The sequence below is a fragment of the Cupressus sempervirens genome, chromosome 3, assembly GCF_028749045.1.
Source record: "Cupressus sempervirens isolate cs-2001-9-10 chromosome 3, ASM2874904v1, whole genome shotgun sequence".
NCBI lineage: Eukaryota > Viridiplantae > Streptophyta > Pinopsida > Cupressales > Cupressaceae > Cupressus > Cupressus sempervirens.
Window position 1 is genome coordinate 623,890,581 of NC_143120.1, and position 22,570 is coordinate 623,913,150.

At 38.2% G+C, this 22,570-nt stretch overlaps 2 protein-coding genes across 13 annotated transcripts in view; one reads left to right on the top strand and one right to left on the bottom strand.

Annotated features, from left to right (window-relative positions):
- The window catches only part of LOC149568217 (uncharacterized), a 203,536-nt gene that overhangs the window by 127,451 nt on the left and 53,515 nt on the right, over positions 1–22,570 (top strand). The gene's annotated exons all lie outside the window — the stretch shown is intronic.
- Positions 3,830–4,937, bottom strand: LOC149568218 (uncharacterized). Its single transcript, XM_089823399.1, has 3 exons — positions 4,837–4,937; positions 4,405–4,691; positions 3,830–4,248 (listed from the first exon to the last, which is right to left on the bottom strand). The coding sequence occupies exons 1-3, from the start codon at positions 4,935–4,937 to the stop codon at positions 3,830–3,832; spliced, it is 807 nt and encodes a 268-aa protein (XP_089679525.1).

Genomic DNA, 22,570 nt, shown 5'->3' on the forward strand with positions numbered 1-22,570 from the left:
ATGTGGCTATTCATTTGGAGGGCCTAGCGCATGACTGGTGGCACCATGGCATGGTGACCTTGGGGCATAATAAAAATCACATCTTACAAAGAGTTCACTAAGAGGCTCATAGAGAGATTTGATACCAAAGATCCCGAGTTACAATTTAAGGAGATGGCGCAGCTCAAGTAGTGGGGGTCAATTGAGCTCTATATCAATGAATTTCAGAGGTTAGCTATGTGGGTCACAGATATTTTAGAGAGGAGATTAGTAGTGTTGTTTATGGACAGATTCTCAAATCCCTTGAGGGGTTGGGTCAAGGGGCATGACCTTGCTACATTACAAGAGGCCACTAAGAAGGCTCGTGACTTAGTGCCTTCTTCTTGCAAGAGCAGATTTCAGCCTAAGGATTCACATACAAAGAAGGGTAAGGATAAGGACAAAAAACCTATTTACCAAGATGCACAGCCAAAAGGGGATAATAGGAAGTTGGATAATGACACCCTGAATGAGTTGAGGAGGAAGAAGCTATGTTTTCATTATAGAGAGCCTTGGGACTTATCTCATAAGTGCCCTCTCAAGGCTAAGGCCAATCAAATGGAGTATTTTTCAGCGGAGGAGTCGCAGTCAGAGGGGGAGGATCCGCACTCTGATTTAGATGAGAGTAGCACTCCAAAGGAGAACATCATTCCTAAGGATGATTAGTCATTGGCACGATTGATGGGGTCTCAAAAGGCAATCACATTTAGGGTCAAGGGTACTATCTAGGGGCAGAAAGTAATCTCTCTCATTGACACTGGGGCTGCACATAATTTCATAGGTGGACGGTTGGTAGCCACGAGGGGTTTATAGACTGAGGAGCATGTTGGCTTTAGAGTCATGGTAGCTAAGGGTGACAAATTATTATGTACTCGAAAGATATTTAATCTTCACATTAGGTTTGGAGATGGCTATGAGTTGGAAGATGAGTTCTATGTAGTATACATGGGAGACTATGATGTCAACCTCGGCATGAGATGGATGGCCTTGCTACTTGAGTTCACACTCAACTTAGCAAAACTGGAGATGAGATTCCAGCATGAGGGCAGAACTATTATACTCAGAGGACTTTCGGATGTGAGTTGCAGATTAGTCTCCCTGAGGAGAATGTAGAGACTTTTTTGGCATAATGGCATAGAGTGGACAGTAGAATGTTTCATTATACCAACTCCACAGTCCTCGAGCCACAAGTAAAGAGTCATCTACTACATATCCAAAAGATACTTGATAGTCATGCCAAAGTATTTGGTGATATTCTGCATGGGGTTCCTCCTAACGAGGGGATAGAGCATGTTATTGAGCTCGAGGAGGGAGCCAAACCGGTCATGATTACTCCCTTTCATCATCCTAAGAAACACAAGGATGAGATAGAGAAGGCAATTAAGGAGCTATTGGAGATGGGGCATATTAGGTCTAGCAAAAGCCCTTTTGCTTCAGTAGTAGTTCTAGTGAAGAAGAAGGATGGGATGATGCACATGTGCATCGATTACAAGGCACTAAATAAGAAAAAAATTAAAAACAGCTATCCCATTCTTAGGATTGATGAGTTGCATGGTGCACGCTTCTTCACCAAAATTGATTTATAATCCGGATACCACCAGATCAAGATGAGAGAAGAGGACATCAAGAAGATAGCCTTTCGATGTCACTATGGCCACATCGAGTTTATGGTTATGCTATTTGGGCTAACCAATGCACCCGCCACATTTCAGAGTTGTATGAACCAAGTGTTCAGGGGGCAGTTGAGGAGATTCGTGTTGATCTTCTTTGATGACATCTTGGTCTTCAATAAGAACTAGGAGGAGCACTTGCAACATCTGGAGGAGGTGTTATCTATTCTGGATAGAGAGTCATTGCACGCTGAGGAATCAAGATGCGAGTTTGGCATGACCGAGCTCCTTTACCTTGGGCATATCATTAGTGCAGATGGTGTTCGGTTTGATTCTTAAAAGATTAGAGCTATTGTGGATTCACCTACTCCCACAAACCTCACACAGCTTAAGGGGTTCTTTAGTTTATGTGGTTTTTACAGGAGGTTTGGTAGGGGATTCTCACAGATTGCCGCACCTTCGATAAATCTCACCAAGAAAGGAGCCTTCTCATGAACAAAGGCAGCACAAAGATGTTTTGACCATAGTTGGAAAACTCGCCAAATGGAAAAACTCGCTAAGCCCCCCAAAAGTTTAATCGGGAAAAACTCGGCGATTTAAAAAAAAAACTCGGGAAAAACTCGGGAACCTAAAAAACCGCTGAAATTTAATTAAAAATACATTTATTTTGCAAAATTTAATGAGAAGAAGCATCTAATAAGTTAATTAAAGACAATACAAAAGAAAGAAACGAAGTTTAGATATATATAAATGTATAATGCGTACAAAATTGCATTCTCATGCAGAATGCTCATGGTAGGAAGCAAAATAGTAAATTACTAAATAGTTTCAATCTGTCAAACTAGAAGTAAATACTAAAAGTCTAAATACATCAATACAATTTGACAATGTCAATCACATCTTCCTCTTTCCACTTGCACTAGCAGGAAAGCGAGGGGGTCTAGTCCTAGAAGAAGTGCCCCGCACTGGGATAGGGCGTGAGTTGCGTGACTGTGAACTCTGTGGCTGTGCCCCCTCGCTCGACGTCCCTACTGACTGGCTCGGCGTCCTAGAAGAGGATGCATCTCCTCCTAATGGTAATGCCTGATCCTCGCCTGAATCATCATCATCCTCGTCCTCATCCTCAATGTCATCCATAGTGAACTGAAAATCAGCGTTAGCCTCCCCCTCCATGGCCTGCCTCTCCAAATCAGCGATCTCATTTGGTGTAAACAATGGACTTGGCTCCTGTGTTGTCCAATCAGAATAAGGATCTATCTCATCTAGATCAAGCGGACCAGGTAGTTCTAAGAGCTGTACCTTTTTTATGCGCAACTTAAGATTATAGTGCACATAAACAAGGTCATTAAGCCGTTTTTGAGTCAATCTGTTTCTTTTCTTTGTATGGATGGACTCAAATAAGCTCCAATTGCGCTCACAATGGGATGAGCTACAAGGTTGGGATAGGACTTTGAGAGCAAATTTCCTTAAATTGGGGGTATTGCCACCCCAACTTGCCCACCAAGCATCTGCAAAACAAAATTTAAAAAGTTATAAAGCAATAAAAAAAAAATCAGAAGCACAACTTATCAATTAGCAAAATTTTTTAAGTTTGACGCTTCACCTGGTGCTTGAGTAGATCTTGCTCTCTTTGCTAGCATAGAAGAGAACAAAGGACCCCTTGATTCCACATAGATTTGTTGTTCGGTCACAATAAGGTCTCTCTCCTCTTCACTTAATATCATTCTCTCAATGCATTTAGAGAGACCTTCCATGACCTCTCCATTAGGATTTGAGTAGGAATCATCAGCCCTAAAACAAATAGAAAATGATATCAAGTCTTACTACACAACCTTAAAAAGTAAAATAAAATAAAGACTTATTAAAATCCCAACTTCAAGGACAATCAATTATCATAGTACCTGAATTTGGGATTGAGGAAGTAGCCTGCTGCATGAATAGGTTGGTGGAGCATATTGTTCCACCTCGTATCAATTATTTCCCAAATGGGGTCAAATTTGAGACTATCCCCATGATAGTAACTTCTAACAGCCTCTTTCGCCTTATCCATGGCCTCATAAAGACCTCCCATTGGGGATTGCTGGCCATCACATGTGCGCAAGACTAGAACCAGGGACAGAGACATCTACATTTGAAATTTGAAAAATACAAATTAGTTAATAACATAGTAAGTTATGAATTGATAATGAAACTTGAATACACTAAAAATATAATGAAGTTACCTCCACAATCTCCTTAGCCTTTGCAAAAAAGTTATCATCAAACACTATTCGTGCCACAGCCTCTCCTTCGGGCTTCTTTGCGTAAGGTGAAGCAACCCAATCAGCACACACAAACATTTGCTTCAAAGCCAATATGTGGTCAAGAATACTTTGCAACATCAAGAAGACCGTTGCAAACCTTGTCATAGCAGGTCTCATCAAATCTTTGCCTTTAGTGGCTTTTCTCATCAAACTGAGAACCCATGGGTGATTATAGATATATTTCGTGACTCGCCTAGCATCTTCCACAATTGGACTCACCCAATCAAATTTTCCTATGTCCTCCAAAAGAAGGTCAAGGACGTGTGCTGCACAAGGTGACCAAAAAAGTGTGGGATGCCTCTCTTGGAGGATTCTACCTAAAAGATTAGCAAAAAATCAATAATCAATAACAAACTTTCCATATTTAATATTTACAAATTACATCAAATCTAAATTGAATAATACCATTATCCAGATTCCATAGCATTACATTCATGATTCATATTGATTCAAATATAAAAAATTAAATCTACCTGCTGCTGCATTATCTGTGATTATTTGCACCACATTCTCTATTCCCACCTCCATGACAACATTCTCGAACATTAAAGCCAATGTGGCTGCATTTTTCACTTTGTTGGAGGCATCGACAGATTTCCAAAACACCACATCATCTTTGCAAGCAATCAAGAAGTTAATAATGGTTCTACTTCTTCCATCTGTCCACCCATCAGATAAAATGGTGCAGCCATACTTCTTCCACTCTTTCTTTTGGTCTTCTATCAACAATGTTGCCCTACCAACCGCTTTGTCAAGCAACCTACAAAATTTAGGTGTAATATTAAATAAAGTGTAAGTGTTAGTAAAAAATTAGGAAATAAGTTATAACAATTAAGATTTAAAATATAACAATGAACTAAAGTGAATCACAATTATTTACAATTATTAAATAGTAAAATACTAACCTTCCACTCATATCCTTGCGATTAGGCGGCTTGTACCCTTTGCCTGATATTGTCATTGCATTCACCATATTGACCCAATAGGGACTATCAGCGGCATTCATTGAGACATTGTTGAAAAACCAAAAATCAGCTGCTGCAATATCAGTTTGTTCATGCACCTCCTTAAACCAGTGCCCTCTAATGATGGTTGTGCTCCAGGTGTGTTCCTGGGCACAAAATAACCACCTATCCCTGATGGGGATCCGGATGGTGATGATGAAGAGGTAGGAGATGTAGAAGAAGTGGAACCGGTAAATGAGAAATTTTGTTTGCGGATCCGTGGGCCACGAAGAGATCTTGGTATGTTCTCAAGTGCTTCTTCTTCCTCTTGCATATCAAAAGGAGCTCCTTCTGATTCAGCTATGGCTGCCCTCATAGCTAATTTTGCCCTCTCCCTATTCAATTTTTTCTCTTCAGCAGCTGCAAGTAGGGCATGGATAAATCTTTTTTCTTCATCAGTTACCTTGAGACAAGGATTTGAGTCATGTTTCTTTATGCCTGCAAGGTGGTATTTGAGGCGGTTTATGCCTCCAGAAATAATTCTCTCACAGGGAATGCATATCACCTTCCCAATATCATTTGGATTTGGAGCTTCATAGGCATACCGCCATGCCTTATCTCTTGCATTTTTAGGCCGAGTGCTTATATATCCAGATGGGCATGGTGTTTGTGGCCACTCTTCTTGCGGGTTTGTCATTTTTTTTATGGTTGACCGCTGCCCTACACATAAATATATAGAAAAATGAATAAACAAAGTTAGAACTTAGAAGCTAGGGTTTCAAATGATTCAAAGTTTCAAACTTCAAACTTCAACCATATCCTTAGCAAACAACAAACTTCAACCATATCCTTAGAAGCTAGGGTTTCAAGTCAAAATGATTCAAAATGATTTTAAATGATTTGAAAACATTTACAAACAAGTTAACAACAACAAAAACAAAAGAACATTTGTTATAAAACTATAAAAAGTTTTCAAACTATGATAAGATGAACATATCTAGAAAGAAATTTGTCTTCTAAAATCGGTTAGAATCCTCTACAATCCACTCAAATCCGCCTTGAATCACTTGCAATCAGCCAAGAATGCCTCCAAACCTTCTTCTCTTCACTCCTCAAGGCTCTAAACAATTCGGCGAGTTTTTACCAGTCCGCCGAGTTTTTGAATCGGCGAGTTAAGTAGTGAAAAACTCGCCGAGCTAGGAAACTCGGCAACTTTTCCAACTATGGTTTTGACCACTTCAAACAGGTGATGTCATCTTGTCTGATTCTAGTTCTACCTAAATTCACGTAGCCATTTGAGCTTCAATGTGATGCTTCAGAAGACGAGATAGGAGCAGTATTGATGCAAGAGAGACACCCCATTACATTCGAGATTAGGAAGCTCCAAGGAGATGAGAGGAGTTATTCTACCTACGATAGGGAAATGTTGGCCATAATGCATGCATTGGCCAAATTTCGATCATATTTGGTAGGTGGGCGTTTTGTGGGGTAAGTGCAAGAAGTTGGGTCTCACTTTCGGGCAAAAAGTGGAAGTGTTTTTCCTATTTTTGAAATTTCTTGTCAATTTATGTCAAAATTTGAGGCACTTAGAGATTGAATATAAAAAAACTTTAGAAACAAAAAATTTAGTGTTTGGAATCTAGTTTTTGAATATGTAATTTATTTGTGTACCCATATGATAGATTTTGTTTTTGGTATGAATCTTTAAAAATCACTTTCAAAATCCCTGTTTCAGGACCATACCACACTCGTGTACGGACACCATAATTTGACACGAATAAATGAATTTTCGTAAATCCTTTTATAGGGAGTTACCTAATACACCTAAGATTGATGACAATATTTTTTCTTAATTTTTTATTGAATAATTATTTTTATTAATTATTAATTGGCTATGAAGGTAAATTTTAAAATTTCTCGTGTACAGTCACCATAATTTGATCAAAATTTCACTTTTTTCAAAAATTATTTTTTTAACCTCAAAAGAATTTTATGTAGATTGATGACATAAATTAATATTAGAAAAAATATAAAATAAAAAAGTTAAAGTTTTAATGAACTTCACTATTTTACATTTAGGTACCACCTTTTATTAAAAAACAATGCAAAAATAGTAAATAAAATCATAGCACTATAAAATTTATATTTTTGAAATTAGGACAGTAAGAGCTCTAATGGGTTTTTGTTTCATAAAAAAATTTGATCGAGAAGACCCTCTAAAAATTATGGCAAGGTGTGAATTTGTCAGTTCAATGCCTTAGCCAAATTTTGAGAGGTCAAGGCATAGGCTTGGTCTCACCAAGCCTATCCCAAACCAAAATAATTTAACTCTAGAGTGTGACTTTGTTCACAATGTTCCTAATATAGTTGTCATAACTAAAGTTTATGAAGGGAACCGACATGATGAAATTCTAGATGGTAAATTTGATATAGGATTTTATACTTAGAAAATGGAATCAAAGCTTATTGTTTTCAGAGGCTACCGTTAACTTGAATCCATGAAAGTTCATAGGTGTTGTTCAAATCAAACAAATAAAGAAAAGAAACTTTTATAGCAGCAGGAGAGAAGGTATATGCTAAAGAGACTCAATATTTTCAGAGAAGTTAAATTCTAACAACAAAGAGAAAAATGCATTCCTAATCATTATGTGCCGCAACATATCCTGACTATGGCATTGAGAAAGTAAAAATATAACAAGATGTTTTATAATGTCACCTGTAACCGGTAGGTGAGTCTAAGCACTAATGAAGGCCACGTTAGCATGCAAAGACCCAGTCATTCAACAATTCATAGCTAGCAGAAGTAGTTGGAGAAAACAGTTTCCGCACCAAATGCCTCCATGTTAACATCTAAAGTTCAAGGTGTTAGAATCTGAAATGATTAATAACCCAGAAAACTAGTGCAAAGAATAGATATCTAAACTAGGAATGCAAATGATACAAAATCAAAATAGCAACGGAGAGTTAGTCTCCAAGAGAGTAATGCATATGCTAGAAGCAAAATAGCATTAAGAGGATGCAAAAGCAAGAGATGCAAATACAAGCCAGGTAGCATGCTTATATAGGCTAGGAAGAGGAAGGAGGTGGCAAACACCGACCAATGAGGAGCAACCATCTATCGGACTAAAGATAGCAAAGTATCTTCCCAAGATAGTTAATGGATGCTCACATGTAGGAAGGTGACACGTCACAACCATTCATCTAATAAGACATGCTTTATTAACCTAAGTGAGATTATTAAAAGTGTAGAAAAAACCTAGCAATATAGGGAAAAATAAATAACCTACTAGGAAATAAAAAACTACACCAACACCCCCCCATAAGTGAAGCTTAGGTGGATGTAGAAATGGGTCCCGACAAGTCAAGCTTGATGAGGTACCCATGTACATAAAATTCCCCCAAAAGAGAGAGAAAAGAGACCCCCCCAAAAAAAGTCTGGACTCCAAGTGAGAGGAAGAGGCCCCCCCAAAAGATGAAGCATCCCGCGACCCCAGCAAAGCTTGTAAATGAAGGAACTTGCTCTCAGTGAAGGGTTTAGTGAAGATATCAGCAACCTGCTCAGAAGTTGGACAATAGCGAAGGTTGATGACGTGAGCATGGATGAGCTCCTAGATGTAGTGCATGTGGATCTCTATGTGTTTGGTTTGCTGATGATGGACCGGATTCCATGAGATCTGAATGGCACCTCGGTTGTCACAAAATATGACTGATGGTCATCTAATCTGGATACCAAACTCAGTGAGAAGATGTTGAAGCCAAATGGCCTCAATGGAGGCATTTACATCCCCCCAATACTCGGCCTCAGTTGAAGATAGAGTAGTAGCAGACTACTTTTTGCTCAACCAACAAACAGGACCTGAACCAAGTGAGAAGCTGTAACCTGAAGTAGACTTGTGATCCTAAGAATCACCCGCCCAATCTGAATCTGTGTAGCCCACCAAATCAAGCTCAATACCTGCTACATAGTGAATCCCATAACTGTGAGAACCTTGAACGTAGTGAAGGATCCACTTGGTTGCTTTCCAGTGCAGCTCATGAGGCTCCTGCATGAATCGAGAGACCATGCCTACAGCATATGAGATGTCGGGTCTCGTATGAGTCAAATAAATGAGACTCCCAACAAGTTGGCGATACAAAGTGCCATCAACAAGTGGAGAAGAACATTGAGCCTCAAGTTTGACTCCAGAAAGGAAGGGAGTCGAAGCAGGCTTACAGTTAGGCATATGAAACCTCGAGAGTAAATCCAGAGCAGACTTGGACTGTGTGATGGTGATCCCGAAAGGAGACTGAAAGATCTCAATCTCAAGAAAGTAATGCACCAAGCCCAAGTCGGTCATCAAAAAACTGTACTGAAGGGAAACTTTGACAGCCTTAATGGTGGGTGAACTTCCTGTGATCAGCAAGTCATCAACGTGCAAAACCAAAAATAGAAGTGAATCACCCTATTGTAGAATGTAGACATTAGGATCTAATGGCACCAAGTGAACCCAATTGATAGAAGGAAGGAGTCCATCTTGGCATACTAGGCCTGAGGAGCTTGTTTGAGGTCATTGAGAGACTTCCAAAGACGGCACACAAGTGAATAATCCTAAAGGAAGTCCTGTGGCTGCTCCATGTAGATCTCATGAAGGTCACCGTAAAGAAAAGCACTCTTCACATCCATCTGATGTACTTCCCAATGATTAGCTGTAGCAATGGCAAGAACAAGTCGAATGGAATTCATTCAGGCAACTGGCGCAAAAGTCTCAGAGTAGTCAATCCCAGGAACCTAGGAGAATCCTTTGGCGATGAAGCGAGCCTTGTGTTTGTCAGCTGACCCATCTGTTGCAAATTTTGTCCGATAGATCCACTTACATCGGACAAGTTTTCTTCCCTTAGGAAGAGGGACAAGATCCCAAGTGTGGTTCCTCATCAAGGAACTATACTCTTCCTGCATAGCTGTATCCCACTCAAGAATACCAGAAGTCTCATGAAAAGACTGTGGATCTGAGGTAGTAGCAATGAAGACATGTGGAGCATTCTGGAATTGTGAACAAGTTCGCCTGGTGTCTGATGGAACCCCAACCCAATCACCTGCAGACTGCAAGGTCTGTCTAGCCCAAAGTGGACTGGAAGATGGAGAATCTGGAGGGGAATCATTAACCTCTAAATGATGACTAGGAGAGGAAAGAGGTGAGTTCTTTGAATCACTCTCTACATCGGAAGTGAAGGTAGAAGATTGCTCAGGTGAATCTTACTCATCAAAAGATCTGTCATATATTCCAAGTGACTCCAATGTCAAAGTAGGAGTTGGAGAAGTGATAGAAAGTGAGCTTGAAGATCCCTCCTCAAACTGAACACTCCTCTCAAGGTGGAGCAACCAATAACCCTTCACACCATTAGGATAACCTACAAATATGCAAGGTCTGCTCTGCGGATCTAAGGCCTTGCATTTCTCTACAGGAATGTGGGCCAATGCAGGAAAGCCAAAAACTCGAAAGTGCTTAACTGATGGTTTCTGACCGCTCCAAGCTTCAAAAGGAGCAACTCCCTTCAAGGCTTGGTGAGGAACACGGTTCTGGATATAACAAGCACAGTTAATGGCCTCTGCCCAATACTGTGGTGCAAGAGATCTAGAGTGAATCATACAGTTTTCCATTTCCTTCAAGGATCTATTCTTCTTTTTTGCAACACCGTTCTACTGAGGATTCTATGGAACTGAATGCTGTAAATCAAATCCCTCTGAAGTGCAAAATCTTTCACACTGATGGTTGACATACTCACCACCATTGTCTGTGCGCAAAACTTTGATGGCTTTCCCAGATTGCTTCTCTACAGAATTTTTGAAGTCCTGAAAATGATCAAATACCTCTGACTTCTGTTTGAGAAAGTACACCCAAGTATATCAAGAAAAGTCATCAATGAATGTGAGGACATATCGGGCCCTGCTGAAAGAAGGATGCTGAAATGGACCAAACAAATCACTGTGAACTAACTTTAGTATCTGTGAAGCTCTCCATGCCTTACTTTTGTCAAACTTTTCCTTAGGGTGCTTACCAAGAATGCAACCTTGGCAAACACCACCTGAGAATTGAACTGAAGGCAACCTTGTGACCATGCTCTATTGGTTGAGCTGATGCAAATAGCGGAAGTTAAGATGGCCAAACGGCTCATGCCATAATTTACTCACATCATTAGAGTGAGTGAGCAAAACAATTGAAGGAGGATTAGGAACAAAGTTTGAAAATAGATAGAGTTGTGACTTATGATCTTCTCTCCCAACTACAACTATAGAATCACTGTGCAGCTCAAATATCTCCATTGAATCAAGAGTGAACTCAACATGCTTTCCTGAACTTGTGTGAGTGATTTGGTATACCGATAGGAGATTAATTGATAATGAGGGTACACAAAGAACATCATGGAATGTGCCATCCCTCACATCAACAGACCCTCTCCCACACACCTAAACAGTATTGTCATCACCCATCAAAATAGAAGGCATAGTACACGGCTCCAAGGATGCGAATTCTTCCTTAGATGAAGCCATGTGGTGCGAAGCACCCAATGGATGGTGAGGAAGCAACTACAACAAGGGCCTTGCCCTTTCCTTTCCCCTTGCTATTTTCTTTTGCCTTGTTAGACCCTTCATTAGAACTTTGTTTGATAGACTCAAGAACACTAATATTATTCTTCTCAAGAATGTATGTCAAGTGATCAATTTGTTTCTTCAAACATTTATGTTCATCATGACAGGGTCTTTTACAATAGGCACATTTGACCTTTTCTTTCTTAGGCTTATTACCCTTGAAAAATGGGGTATCAATAGTTGCTTTTGAAGCAACCGGTATCTAATCCTTTTTTTCCTCGCTATTATTTTGTTTCTCATCCTTACTATTGTTGTTACTATTTTGTCATTTTTGTTCTTTTGTGCATTGGTTAGTAGCCAAGGCATGTGTAATAACCCCAATAGGTTATAACTTCTTCAATCACAAAAAATCCTTATACTTCAGTTGTTTGACATTTCGTCAAACACTTTGCAAGCAAGGGTCATCTAATTGATATAACTTTTTAGATTGCTGCAGTGATTCTTGTTTGGATTTGCCTCAAAGAGAATGCTTACAAAATTGTCTAAACAATCACCTAACATGAATGTGCAACTAATTTTGGCAATATTCAATACAAATATGTGACTTAAACTACTTGCAATATGCAGCTACAGCAATTAGTAATTATGACAAATACTTTGGATGCAACCTAGGATGACATTAATGCACTTACAACCGAGTGGCATTAATATAAACACTTAGTATGCAAAATTATAACATTATTTATGCCAAAAAGAGAACTTACAGCCAATTGACATTTTGTCAAACAATTGGCATGCAAACTAATAAGCTGATCATCAAACTCTAGGTTTACAATATAGATAGTCTAAAAATTACAATGCTCTTTAATTGCAAAATCCTAGCCTTCCTTTGATACCAATAATGCCAAATGGCAAACAAAGACAAGTACAATATGGAAATAGTGAAGTGCTGAAGCTATATTTTGTACTCAGCTGAAAACCTACTTTTCTCAGAAAATATGCCAAATGAGAAGTGAAGAACCTGATTGTAGATGGCTGTAATAATTTTCTACAATGCTGCCCCTTCTGCTTTGCTTTTTTCCGATCTTCTTTTTCCACTTGCTTTTTCCAGATTTGCTTTTTTTTCGCTTTTGCTTTTTCGAACTGCTTTTTCGGATTGCTTTTTTCAGAGCTGCTTTTTTCGGACTGCTTTTTCCGCCTGCTTTTTTTGAACTACTTTTTCCGCTTGCTTTTTTCGGGTCTGCTTTAAAATGGCTTCCTATAATTTCAGACCTGCTAGAAATGACCTCCAATAATTTTGGACTTGCTAAAAATTGCCTCCTGAAATGCTGAAATGTTGAAAATGGCCTTAGGCCCAATGATGCCCTAGCTGAAGTGACTGAAGTATCACCTCCAAATGTGCAACCCTTTAGAAGATATTTCACTTCCTCAATTATGCTAATCCAAGGGAGTTTTCGTTCCCAAAGAGCAACTGACTATCTGAAACCACTTGGCTTCACAATACACTATGTGACTGAATCACAATTTGATGTCAAGAGAGAAATAAACAACTGGATGATTAGAATGAAGCCCGGGGTGCTTATTTATTCTTTTTCTCCACTTTCTCCAGAAACTTCTAGAACATTATTTTATTTTATCTATTAGTGACTTTATAAAAAATATTTTATAATTCAAGTCACTTTATTAAATTAATTAAATATAAAGTTACCTTTTAATATTTATTTATTTGATAACTTTATAAATAATTAACTTAATATCACTTATTTATTTAATTAAAATAATTAATTAGTCATCCTCATAAAATATTCATTATTTTGGACAACTTAATTAATTAAATTAATTAAATCAAATTGCCTCCCAAATGGGGACATGACAGTCCGCCCTTCCTGAAATTGCCTGTCGCCAAGCAATGGCTGAACAATAAACCAATCAATCCGCCTGGATCCCAAATGTAGTCATGAACTATACTACTGTCAATTAGCACAGGCTCCTGTAATATCCTCTACAATATAACCAAGAGGAATCCATAATCAAACTGACAATTACAGCTCAACCAAACTCCAAAATCACAACTGCCAACACAGTAAATACCATCAACGCATCCCACTGGCCTATACGGAATGTACAATCCAACTCTGCAACAATGGTGAATGCTCCCAAATGAAACTGTACCAAGTATGGAGAATCCACACACTGTACAACTCCTATAGTCAACACAACTCTGCAGATCACCGGCCATTATCTCATAACCATAACTCCCATGCACTGCTGATGGTGAAAAGACATCACAAGATAAACAGCAAGAAATGGAACCCAAACCAAATTTGCCTGCCATCAACTCCTCAACACAAAGATCAAATGCTAACTGATGTACATATCCTGCAGTATAATGTTGATAAAAAGAACCAACCTCAGTCAACAACTCACCATGAACAAGTGATACAACCCACTGTGACTGATCACCAGCTAAGTTAGGAGATGTCATAGCCAAAGGAGTAGAATCAATAACAACAACTGCTGAAGCATCACTCCCAAACTCTTGCTCTAAGTCATCTATTATCAAGTTGTCAACCACAGAATCTATCGCCATGTCATGCCCATCACAACTCTCATCGAGAGGCGTCAAACTGTCCCATAATTGATGACAAGCACTAGGAACCAAAGTACATCTCTGTATCATCATCTCATCAACATGGTCATCAAAGGTAAATTGATGAGCATACCTCACAGTGTAATGCCGATAGAATGCGCCAATCTCAGTCAGTGGCTCAGACTGCAATCCAGATGAAACTAACTGCAATCGATCATTAACCATGTTGGAACTGACTACTACCTCCGAAGATATCACCAAGGGAGTATTACTAGCAGGAACCATGCCAACTGCCGGCTCATTAACATCACACATGATCTTTGATACAACATCTCTAGTCTCTGTGCCATCAATACTAGAGGCCACCACTATGTCAGGCATACCACAACAATCTGCTACAACACCCAACTCAACTGAACCTGACTCTAGTGGGAACGAACCCGATATGCCAATGTTAGTATCAAGGATGGATGCATCCCCATCTCCACTGTCTTTGACAATCTCGACCATGGACATCCTCGGATCACCAGCCACCACAGCTTGTGACTGTACAGAATCTGGTAAAGACTGCAGTCGCTCTAACTCCACGGTCACCTTAGCCAAATGAAATTGTGACTCCTCGAAAGCCAACTGTGTACTCTCAAGAATCTCAGAAGTCACCTCGAGCTGCTGAGTAAGCTCACTCACCTTATCTTCCTTAGGCAATAATGCATCGTATGCTGTACTCCCCCACTCCATAAGATAATCTCTGTCGGCTACCAACTGCATATAATTCTGTCTCAGAATCCGGATAGCCTCCCATAAAGAGTGGAACTCTGTCAAGGAAAGATAACTGCCTCCTTGCTCATCACTAATAGGAGAACCCCATCCATAAACTACTAACAACGGACGAGCAGCATCGAAATGTTGGCAAGCGATAGCAATGTCTCGTTCACTAACTCTCAACTGACTAGACACATGATGGCACTGGCTAGACTGTCTCCTACCAACCTCCTCTGACGCACTATCTAAAGGAGTATCCTCAAAGTTACTGGTCTCTAGAGTATTACCATCCATATCCTGCGAATCAACTCCAAAGCTCATATCAACATACAGAGTATCAAGAACTGTAGCACCGCTATCCAACTCCTCTATACCAAAAGAAATTGCCAAGGAAACTAAGTCTTCAAAACTGCCCACTGCATCCTCCTGGATGTCATCAATGCCAATATGATCTTGGGACTCATCTGTACACACTGCCAAATATGAAAGATCAACACATTCGAGCAAGAATGGTCGACTGGATATATGAACAAAGCCCAACACCGGTGTATAAAAACTAATACCAACATCGGACAAGCTGCTGGCGCAAGAAAAGACAACACCGTGCAATCTGCTAATCAAATCCATGATAGCACCCAAACAATCACTGCTACCAAAAAGTGTTAAAGATCTCCAGTCAACTAAATCCCAAACGCCAATATAACAATCTCGAGTCCATATCCGTAAACTAGAATCAGCTGGTAACTCAAGCAAACTCCTCACCTGAGTAATATGACCAATACCAACTAACTCCACATACCTGTCTGACATTGTCCTTGTATCCTGGATGTGAATGCAAGATGAACTCAACATTATCAACGACCACATATGATTTACGTGCCACAGAAAGCTGAGTATCAGGAGTGCAAGATGGAACTAAACTCAACTCCATGCCATGCTTATCCCCATGTCTCTCCCAGTCCTGTAATGCCAATGGAGTATTCACCAAAGAAGCTCGAGTGTCCTCAAGCTCGCGAGAAAGCCTGTCAACTTCCTCCTCCTTCCTCCTCAAGGCATCTAAATAGTCTCTGACAAGTCTAAGAAGATGGTCACGATCTGATAGAAGATGTAAATAACTCAACTTCATCGTTCCCATTCCTTCCCTAATCGCCTGTAAGTCAACACAAGAAGACTTCGCTTGAACTCCCTTATGTCTACCCTGTAACTGAATCATCCAAATGTGATCCTCTATCATATCCCGCATCCTGTCATGATGAGATAATGAAGTCATAATACTATCTTCGCTCACCTTCAACTGGTTGGACAAATCAATCATGTGAAGTACTATCAGCCTCAACCTCATGTGATGAAGCATCTATCTGTGCCTAGTACTCTCTCTCAGCAAAGTCATGAATGCTCAATGTCTGCTCATCTCTACCAAGTATCTCACCATCATGCACAACAACATCCTCATAATCATCATCTGAACCCACTACGTTGTAGTCACTGCCTGTTGGAACTAAACCATCCCGAGTACCTGTGACATCACCCTCTGATGACCTGTATACAATTGTCTCAACTTGAGTATCAAGTTGACCGTTACTATCAATCTGCGTAATATCCATTCCCACTACTTTTTGAAGTATTGTGTGCCCAACATCTTCCTCCAAGCTAGTCTGATTTTTGTCCTCCCTAGATTCGGCTATATGTTGGTCACCAACTGCTGCAAACTCCTTGTAGAGGTTTCTAGATACCTCACTTGTAGAGACCTCTTGTTCCTCTTTGTCTTTGTTCTGTGATGTAGTCCTCTTAAACATGGAAACCATCAATTCATTCATCCTTTTCTGACTTTCATCCAACCTTTTCAAATTTTGTTTAAGCTTCTACATATCCTTGTCCCACTGCTTCTGGGTACTTGAAGTAAACATGATTAACTAACTGATTCAATGTCCAATCTACCCAACGGAATGGCAAGTCAATAGCTCTGATACCACTGTAATAACCCCAATAGGTTATAACTTCTTCAATCACAAAAAATCCTTATACTTCAGTTGTTTGACATTTCGTCAAACAGTTTGCAAGCAAGGGTCATCCGACTGATATAACTTTTTAGATTGCTGCAGTGATTCTTGTTTGGATTTGCCTCAAGGAGAATGCTTTCAAAATTGTCTAAACAATGATTTAACATGAATGTGCAACTAATTTTGGCAATATTCAATACAAATATGTGAATTAAACTACTTGCAATATGCAGCTACAGCAATTAGTAATTATGACAAATACTTTGGATGCAACTTAGGATGGCATTAATGCACTTACAACCGAGTGGCATTAATATAAACACTTAGTATGCAAAATTATAACATTATTTATGCCAAAAAGAGAACTTACAACCAATTGACATTTTGTCAAACAATTGGCATGCAAACTAATAAGTTGATCATCAAACTCTAGGTTTACAATATAGATAGTCTAAAAATTACAATGCTCTTTAATTGCAAAATCCTAGCCTTCCTTTGATACCAATAATGCCAAATGGCAAACAAAGACAAGTACAATATGGAAATAGTGAAGTGCTGAAGCTATATTTTGTACTCAGCTGAAAACCTACTTTTCTCAAAAAATATGCCAAATGAGAAGTGAAGAACCTGATTGTAGATGGCTGTAATAATTTTCTACAATGCTGCCCCTTCTGCTTTGCTTTTTTCCGATCTGCTTTTTCCACTTGCTTTTTCCGGATTTGCTTTTTTTCGTTTTTGGTTTTTCGAACTGCTTTTTCAGATTGCTTTTTTCGGAGCTACTTTTTCCGCATGCTTTTTTCGGGTCTGCTTTTTCGGCCTGCTTTTTTCAAACTGCTTTTTCCGCTTGCTTTTTTCGAGTCTGCTTTAAAATCGCTTCCTATACTTTCAGACCTGCTAGAAATGACCTCCAATAATTTTGGCCCTGCTAAAAATTGCCTCCTGAAATGCTGAAATGCTGAAAATGGCCTTAAGCCCAATGATGCCCTAGTTGAAGTGACTGAAGTATCACCTCCAAATGTGCAACCCTTCAGAAAATATTTCACTTCCTCAATTATGCTAATCCAAGGGAGTTTTCGTTCCCAACAATCAACTAACTATCTGAAACCACTTGGCTCCACAATAGACTATGTGACTGAATCACAATTTGATGTCAAGAGAGAAATAAACAACTGGATGATTAGAATGAAGCCCGGGGTGCCTATTTATTCTTTTTCTCCACTTTCTTCAGAAACTTCTAGAACATTATTTTATTTTATCTATTAGTGACTTTATAAAAAATATTTTATAATTCAAGTCACTTTATTAAATTAATTAAATATAAAGTTACCTTTTAATATTTATTTATTTGCTAACTTTATAAATAATTAACTTAATATCACTTATTTATTTAATTAAAATAATTAATTAGTCATCCTCATAAAATATTCATTATTTTGGACAATTTAATTAATTAAATTAATTAAATCAAATTGCCTCCAAAATGGGGACATGACAGCATGTGACTTAGAGGACTTAAGAGTGCCCATCTGGATTAGCTTGTCCTATTCTTGAGTGAGATTGACAGCAAAATCATTTAAAGATGGCATGGTGAATTGAGTACCAAGTGCACCCTTAGTAGCATAGAAGGTAGAGACAAACACAGAATATTCTGAACTTAGCTTAGACAGAATACTAAGAATCAATTGTTCATCTTTATTTTCAATTCCACATTGTTTTAACTGTAGCCTTAGTGATTTCAATTTAGTGAAGAAATCCTAGATTGTGTTGAAATTGCCTGGACTTAAACTAATTAGTTCATTTTCCAACATATGACCCCTCATTGAATCTTGTGTGCCAAATAATATTTTTAGCTCTGTCCATATTTCATTTGGTGTATCCAAAGACTCAATGTGAAATAGCAAATCAGGAGAAACAGACAAACACAATGTTCCATATGCCTCATCACATTTGATAAACCACTTAGGCTTATCTTCATCTTTATCGGGTTCAGTTTCAAATCCCATAGTTATTCTATTTAATCCAGCTTTCCTTAAGTGAATTGTCATGCGTGATTTCCACTGAAAGTAATTGTATGGAGTTAGGATGGGCATATTTGTTTGATCCATGATGAAGAAATGCAAAGAAGAAATGTTAAAAAGAAGAGAACCTAGCGACAACAATGCCCCCCCTTTTTACTCAATCAAAGACCCCCCCCAAAGGAATATGATTTGGCACTTTATTTTAGTGCATTTACAACTACCACCAGCAAGAAATACTAAGTGGTATTGATTTTAATGCATTACAAAAACCCTCACGAAGAGCATATGTTGAAAGTGAAACTTGGCGATAATACTCAAGGAAAAAAAATAGCACCATTTTGATCTACTCACAAAATTATGCACTTTCAAAAAAAAGAATCGCCTCGATACGAGGTCGTATGAGAAAGTTATGATCCTCCAAAGTCTCCAAAACGAGAACTGTGCAAAGTCACGATTGAGAATCTACAATTTCTAAAAAACTTATGCATGAAAATAAAAAAACGATTGCACTAGTGGATAGAGCACAAAAAAAAAGCCAAGATCATGACAAGAATCGTCGAAATTGGGGTACGTATGAGCAAGAATGAGGCATTTGAAAACTACATTCAAATCTGTGACTACCAACGGAGAGGGTACAGCTGTAGCTTTTCGCACTCGATTTTGCAAAATATACAGATTGCATGCAAAAACTAAAAAATATCCAGATGGTTTTTAGAGGCTGCAAACAAAACCCAGAAAGCATTTTTCTTGATGTGGTACAAAAGATGTAGCTATAGTGTAAATCAAACACCTTTAACAACAAAAAACAGCCCCAACAACCAAAAGACGTCATGAAAAGGTTGAATTAGCTACCTAAGTCAATCAATGGCATGCTGGAACTTGCAATATTGATTGAAAACACCAAATATGTAAGGTGGTTGTCAGATTTGAGATTGAAACCCCAATTTTGCAACTTGTATGACAATCTCTGATCTCGGTGAAATGAAAGCTAAATTTGACTTTCTCAAGCCTCCTAGACGCATTGGAACAACTAGAAATGTTGCCAGTATAACCAGAAATGTTATAATCACCTAGATTTCATAAAATACGTGTAAACCCCAGAGATTAAAAACGTTTTTCTCAAACTTTTTTGATTCTCAAGATCATCCGAAGAAACAAGATAAGAGCATACTGGGTTTTTCAAAAACTTACAATAAGATTTATTAGCCCCACCTGAATATCTCAAATAAGGAAACTAAAATCTACTCTTGCACATAGAAAAGCTCTGATACAATGTTAGAATTTGAGAAGATTAATAACCCAGAAAATTAGTGCAAAGAATGGATTTCTAAACTATGAATGCAAATGATACAAAATCAAAATAGAAACAGAGAGTTAGTCTCCAAGAGAGTAATGCAAATGCTAGAAGCAAAATAGCATTAAGAAGATGCAAAAGCAAGAGATGCAAATACAAGCCAAGTAGCATGCTTATATAGGCTAGGAAGAGGGAGGAGGTGGCAACACCGACCAATGAGGAGCAACCATCTATCGAACTAAAGATAGCAAAGTATCTTCCCAAGATAGCTAATGGATGCTCACATGTAGGAAGGTGACACCTCAAAACCATCCACCTAATAAGACATGCTTTATTAACCTAAGCGAGATTATTAAAAGTGTAGGAAAAATCTAGCAATATAGAGAAAAATAAATAACCTGCTAGAAAATTAAAAAACTAAACTAACACAAGGCACGGTAATCAAGAGAGTTCAATAAAAGCGAAATTTACTCGAAAGTGGCAGTAGAAATGCCTAGAAATCAAGCTCATAAATAGGGCCAAACAATCACTAAAAGCTGCAGTTGTTCAAAGACCCATTTTTATGCCAAAATTCGAGATTAAAACTCCAAGCAAGCATCACCGAATTCACAACTGCATTGCACACTAACAGCAATGTCAGCAACTAAGATGAAGCCGTGTTTGAAGGCCAAGTTCGAGCCCATATTCATGCCAAAGTTCGACACATATCCATTAGAGGTCGTGGCTCAATTATTAGTTGATGGTTTAATGATTCTATAACCAGCACCAGCATAGAAGAGTCAAAGACCAAATTCGAGCTTGAAATCAAGGAGAAACTCGCAGTTGTTGCCATCCAAAATGCTAGAAGCTAGGGTTTCAAGACTTTTTTCGCTATTCTTCCCTCAAAATTCTTTGACATTTGAATGACACAAATGACACTTTTTTTAACCTTATAATTATTTCTTAGTCATTTGGTAAACTCTTTTTCAGATCCTCCCTTATGTAAATGCTTGTAAAACGATTATTTTTTGTTATTATGATAATGCATAATTTTAAACCATTTAAGTTATGTGTTATTATATTAATAAAGGGGTGGTCATTTTGTTGCAAATGTTTTTAAAAAAATGTAATTATTATTTTTAATTGACGATTTATAAGTCAATTATATAATAATAAATATCAATGCAATAAAATAATGATTAGAAGTCTTGAATTTTTCAAAATTCATATTATAGGTAACAAAAACATTTGTTGACTAAGGCATAAGTGGCGTCTTTGGAGAATAATTTGGGTAACTTATCATCATAGACACATGATAAAGTGAGTCAAAAGAAAATTTGGCATCTTTTTGGAGTCATGAGAGTCCTATTTTTTTACTGATTACTTCCAAATTCGAGTTGATGACTCTTATTTTGCTGGATTTGCATTGATAAGGAGACCTAGATTGAAGGAAAAGTTCAATTTGTTGAAAACAAATGGAGGGAATCTAAGAGTTGTGGAGTCATTCTAAGAAGTTCGGATTTGGCTTCCTCCCAGTTTTTAAAGGCCATTTAAGAGCAGTTGGAGTGTTTTTAGGTCAGTTTTCATGAGCTGTTGGGTTCTTTATTGGATGGAGTGACTTTTTCCAAGTTGAGGGCTTCTTTTCAGTGAGTTTTGACTCCTATTTGTTGGCCTTTTTATTTGGGTTCGACCATAAGAGTTGGGATTTGAGTTTGTACTTAATGAGTTTTGCAACCCATTTTAGAGGGTTCTCTCTTATGCAATTTTTGGCTCTTAGTGACTTTCTTGGTCCTTTGAGTAAAATTTTTGTATAATTTTGAAACTAAGTTTTTTTGACATAATTTTTATCATCTTCTTATCATTTTGCAGAGTTGTGTTCATGTGATTTGATCAAATTGTTATTGAAAACCTTATGTTCCTTTTAGTTTTGTCTCACTTTGTACCTTTTTTGTGATAAATATATGACACAAGTTGCAGGTTATGTAGAGTTGATGTAATGTGTTTTCTATTGTGAAAGATAAATTTTCCTTTACAGAACAAATATCCATTCAAACCTTTCTGCAAAATATTATGTGCATGCATGTGTTAGGCAAGTTGTGTGAATTTGAAAATTGTTTCATGGTTTTCAAGTGTAAAAGTTCTTTGAATATCACTAATTCGAAGTTTAGGTGCATCACCATAGGTTTAGTTTATGTATTCCTTTATCTTTCTATCACTTTCCCTCATAATTTTTCAAGTTTTAAGTGAAGCATCTCATTGGAACTGGCCTAGAAACCGGAGGTCTCACTTCAATTGCATGTCCCACATCGAAGTGATTCCCATGTTATACCAAGATTACTGAACTTATTCAGTTCAGTATCGGGTGCAAATTCTAGTACATAATAGTTTTGGCATGCCCGGTGGGACCAGGTCAGAATTATTTTTCTTTTTTGCTGGTTTTGATATGCTGTCAGCAAGTTTCAAACCTTTAAGAGGTCACTTTTG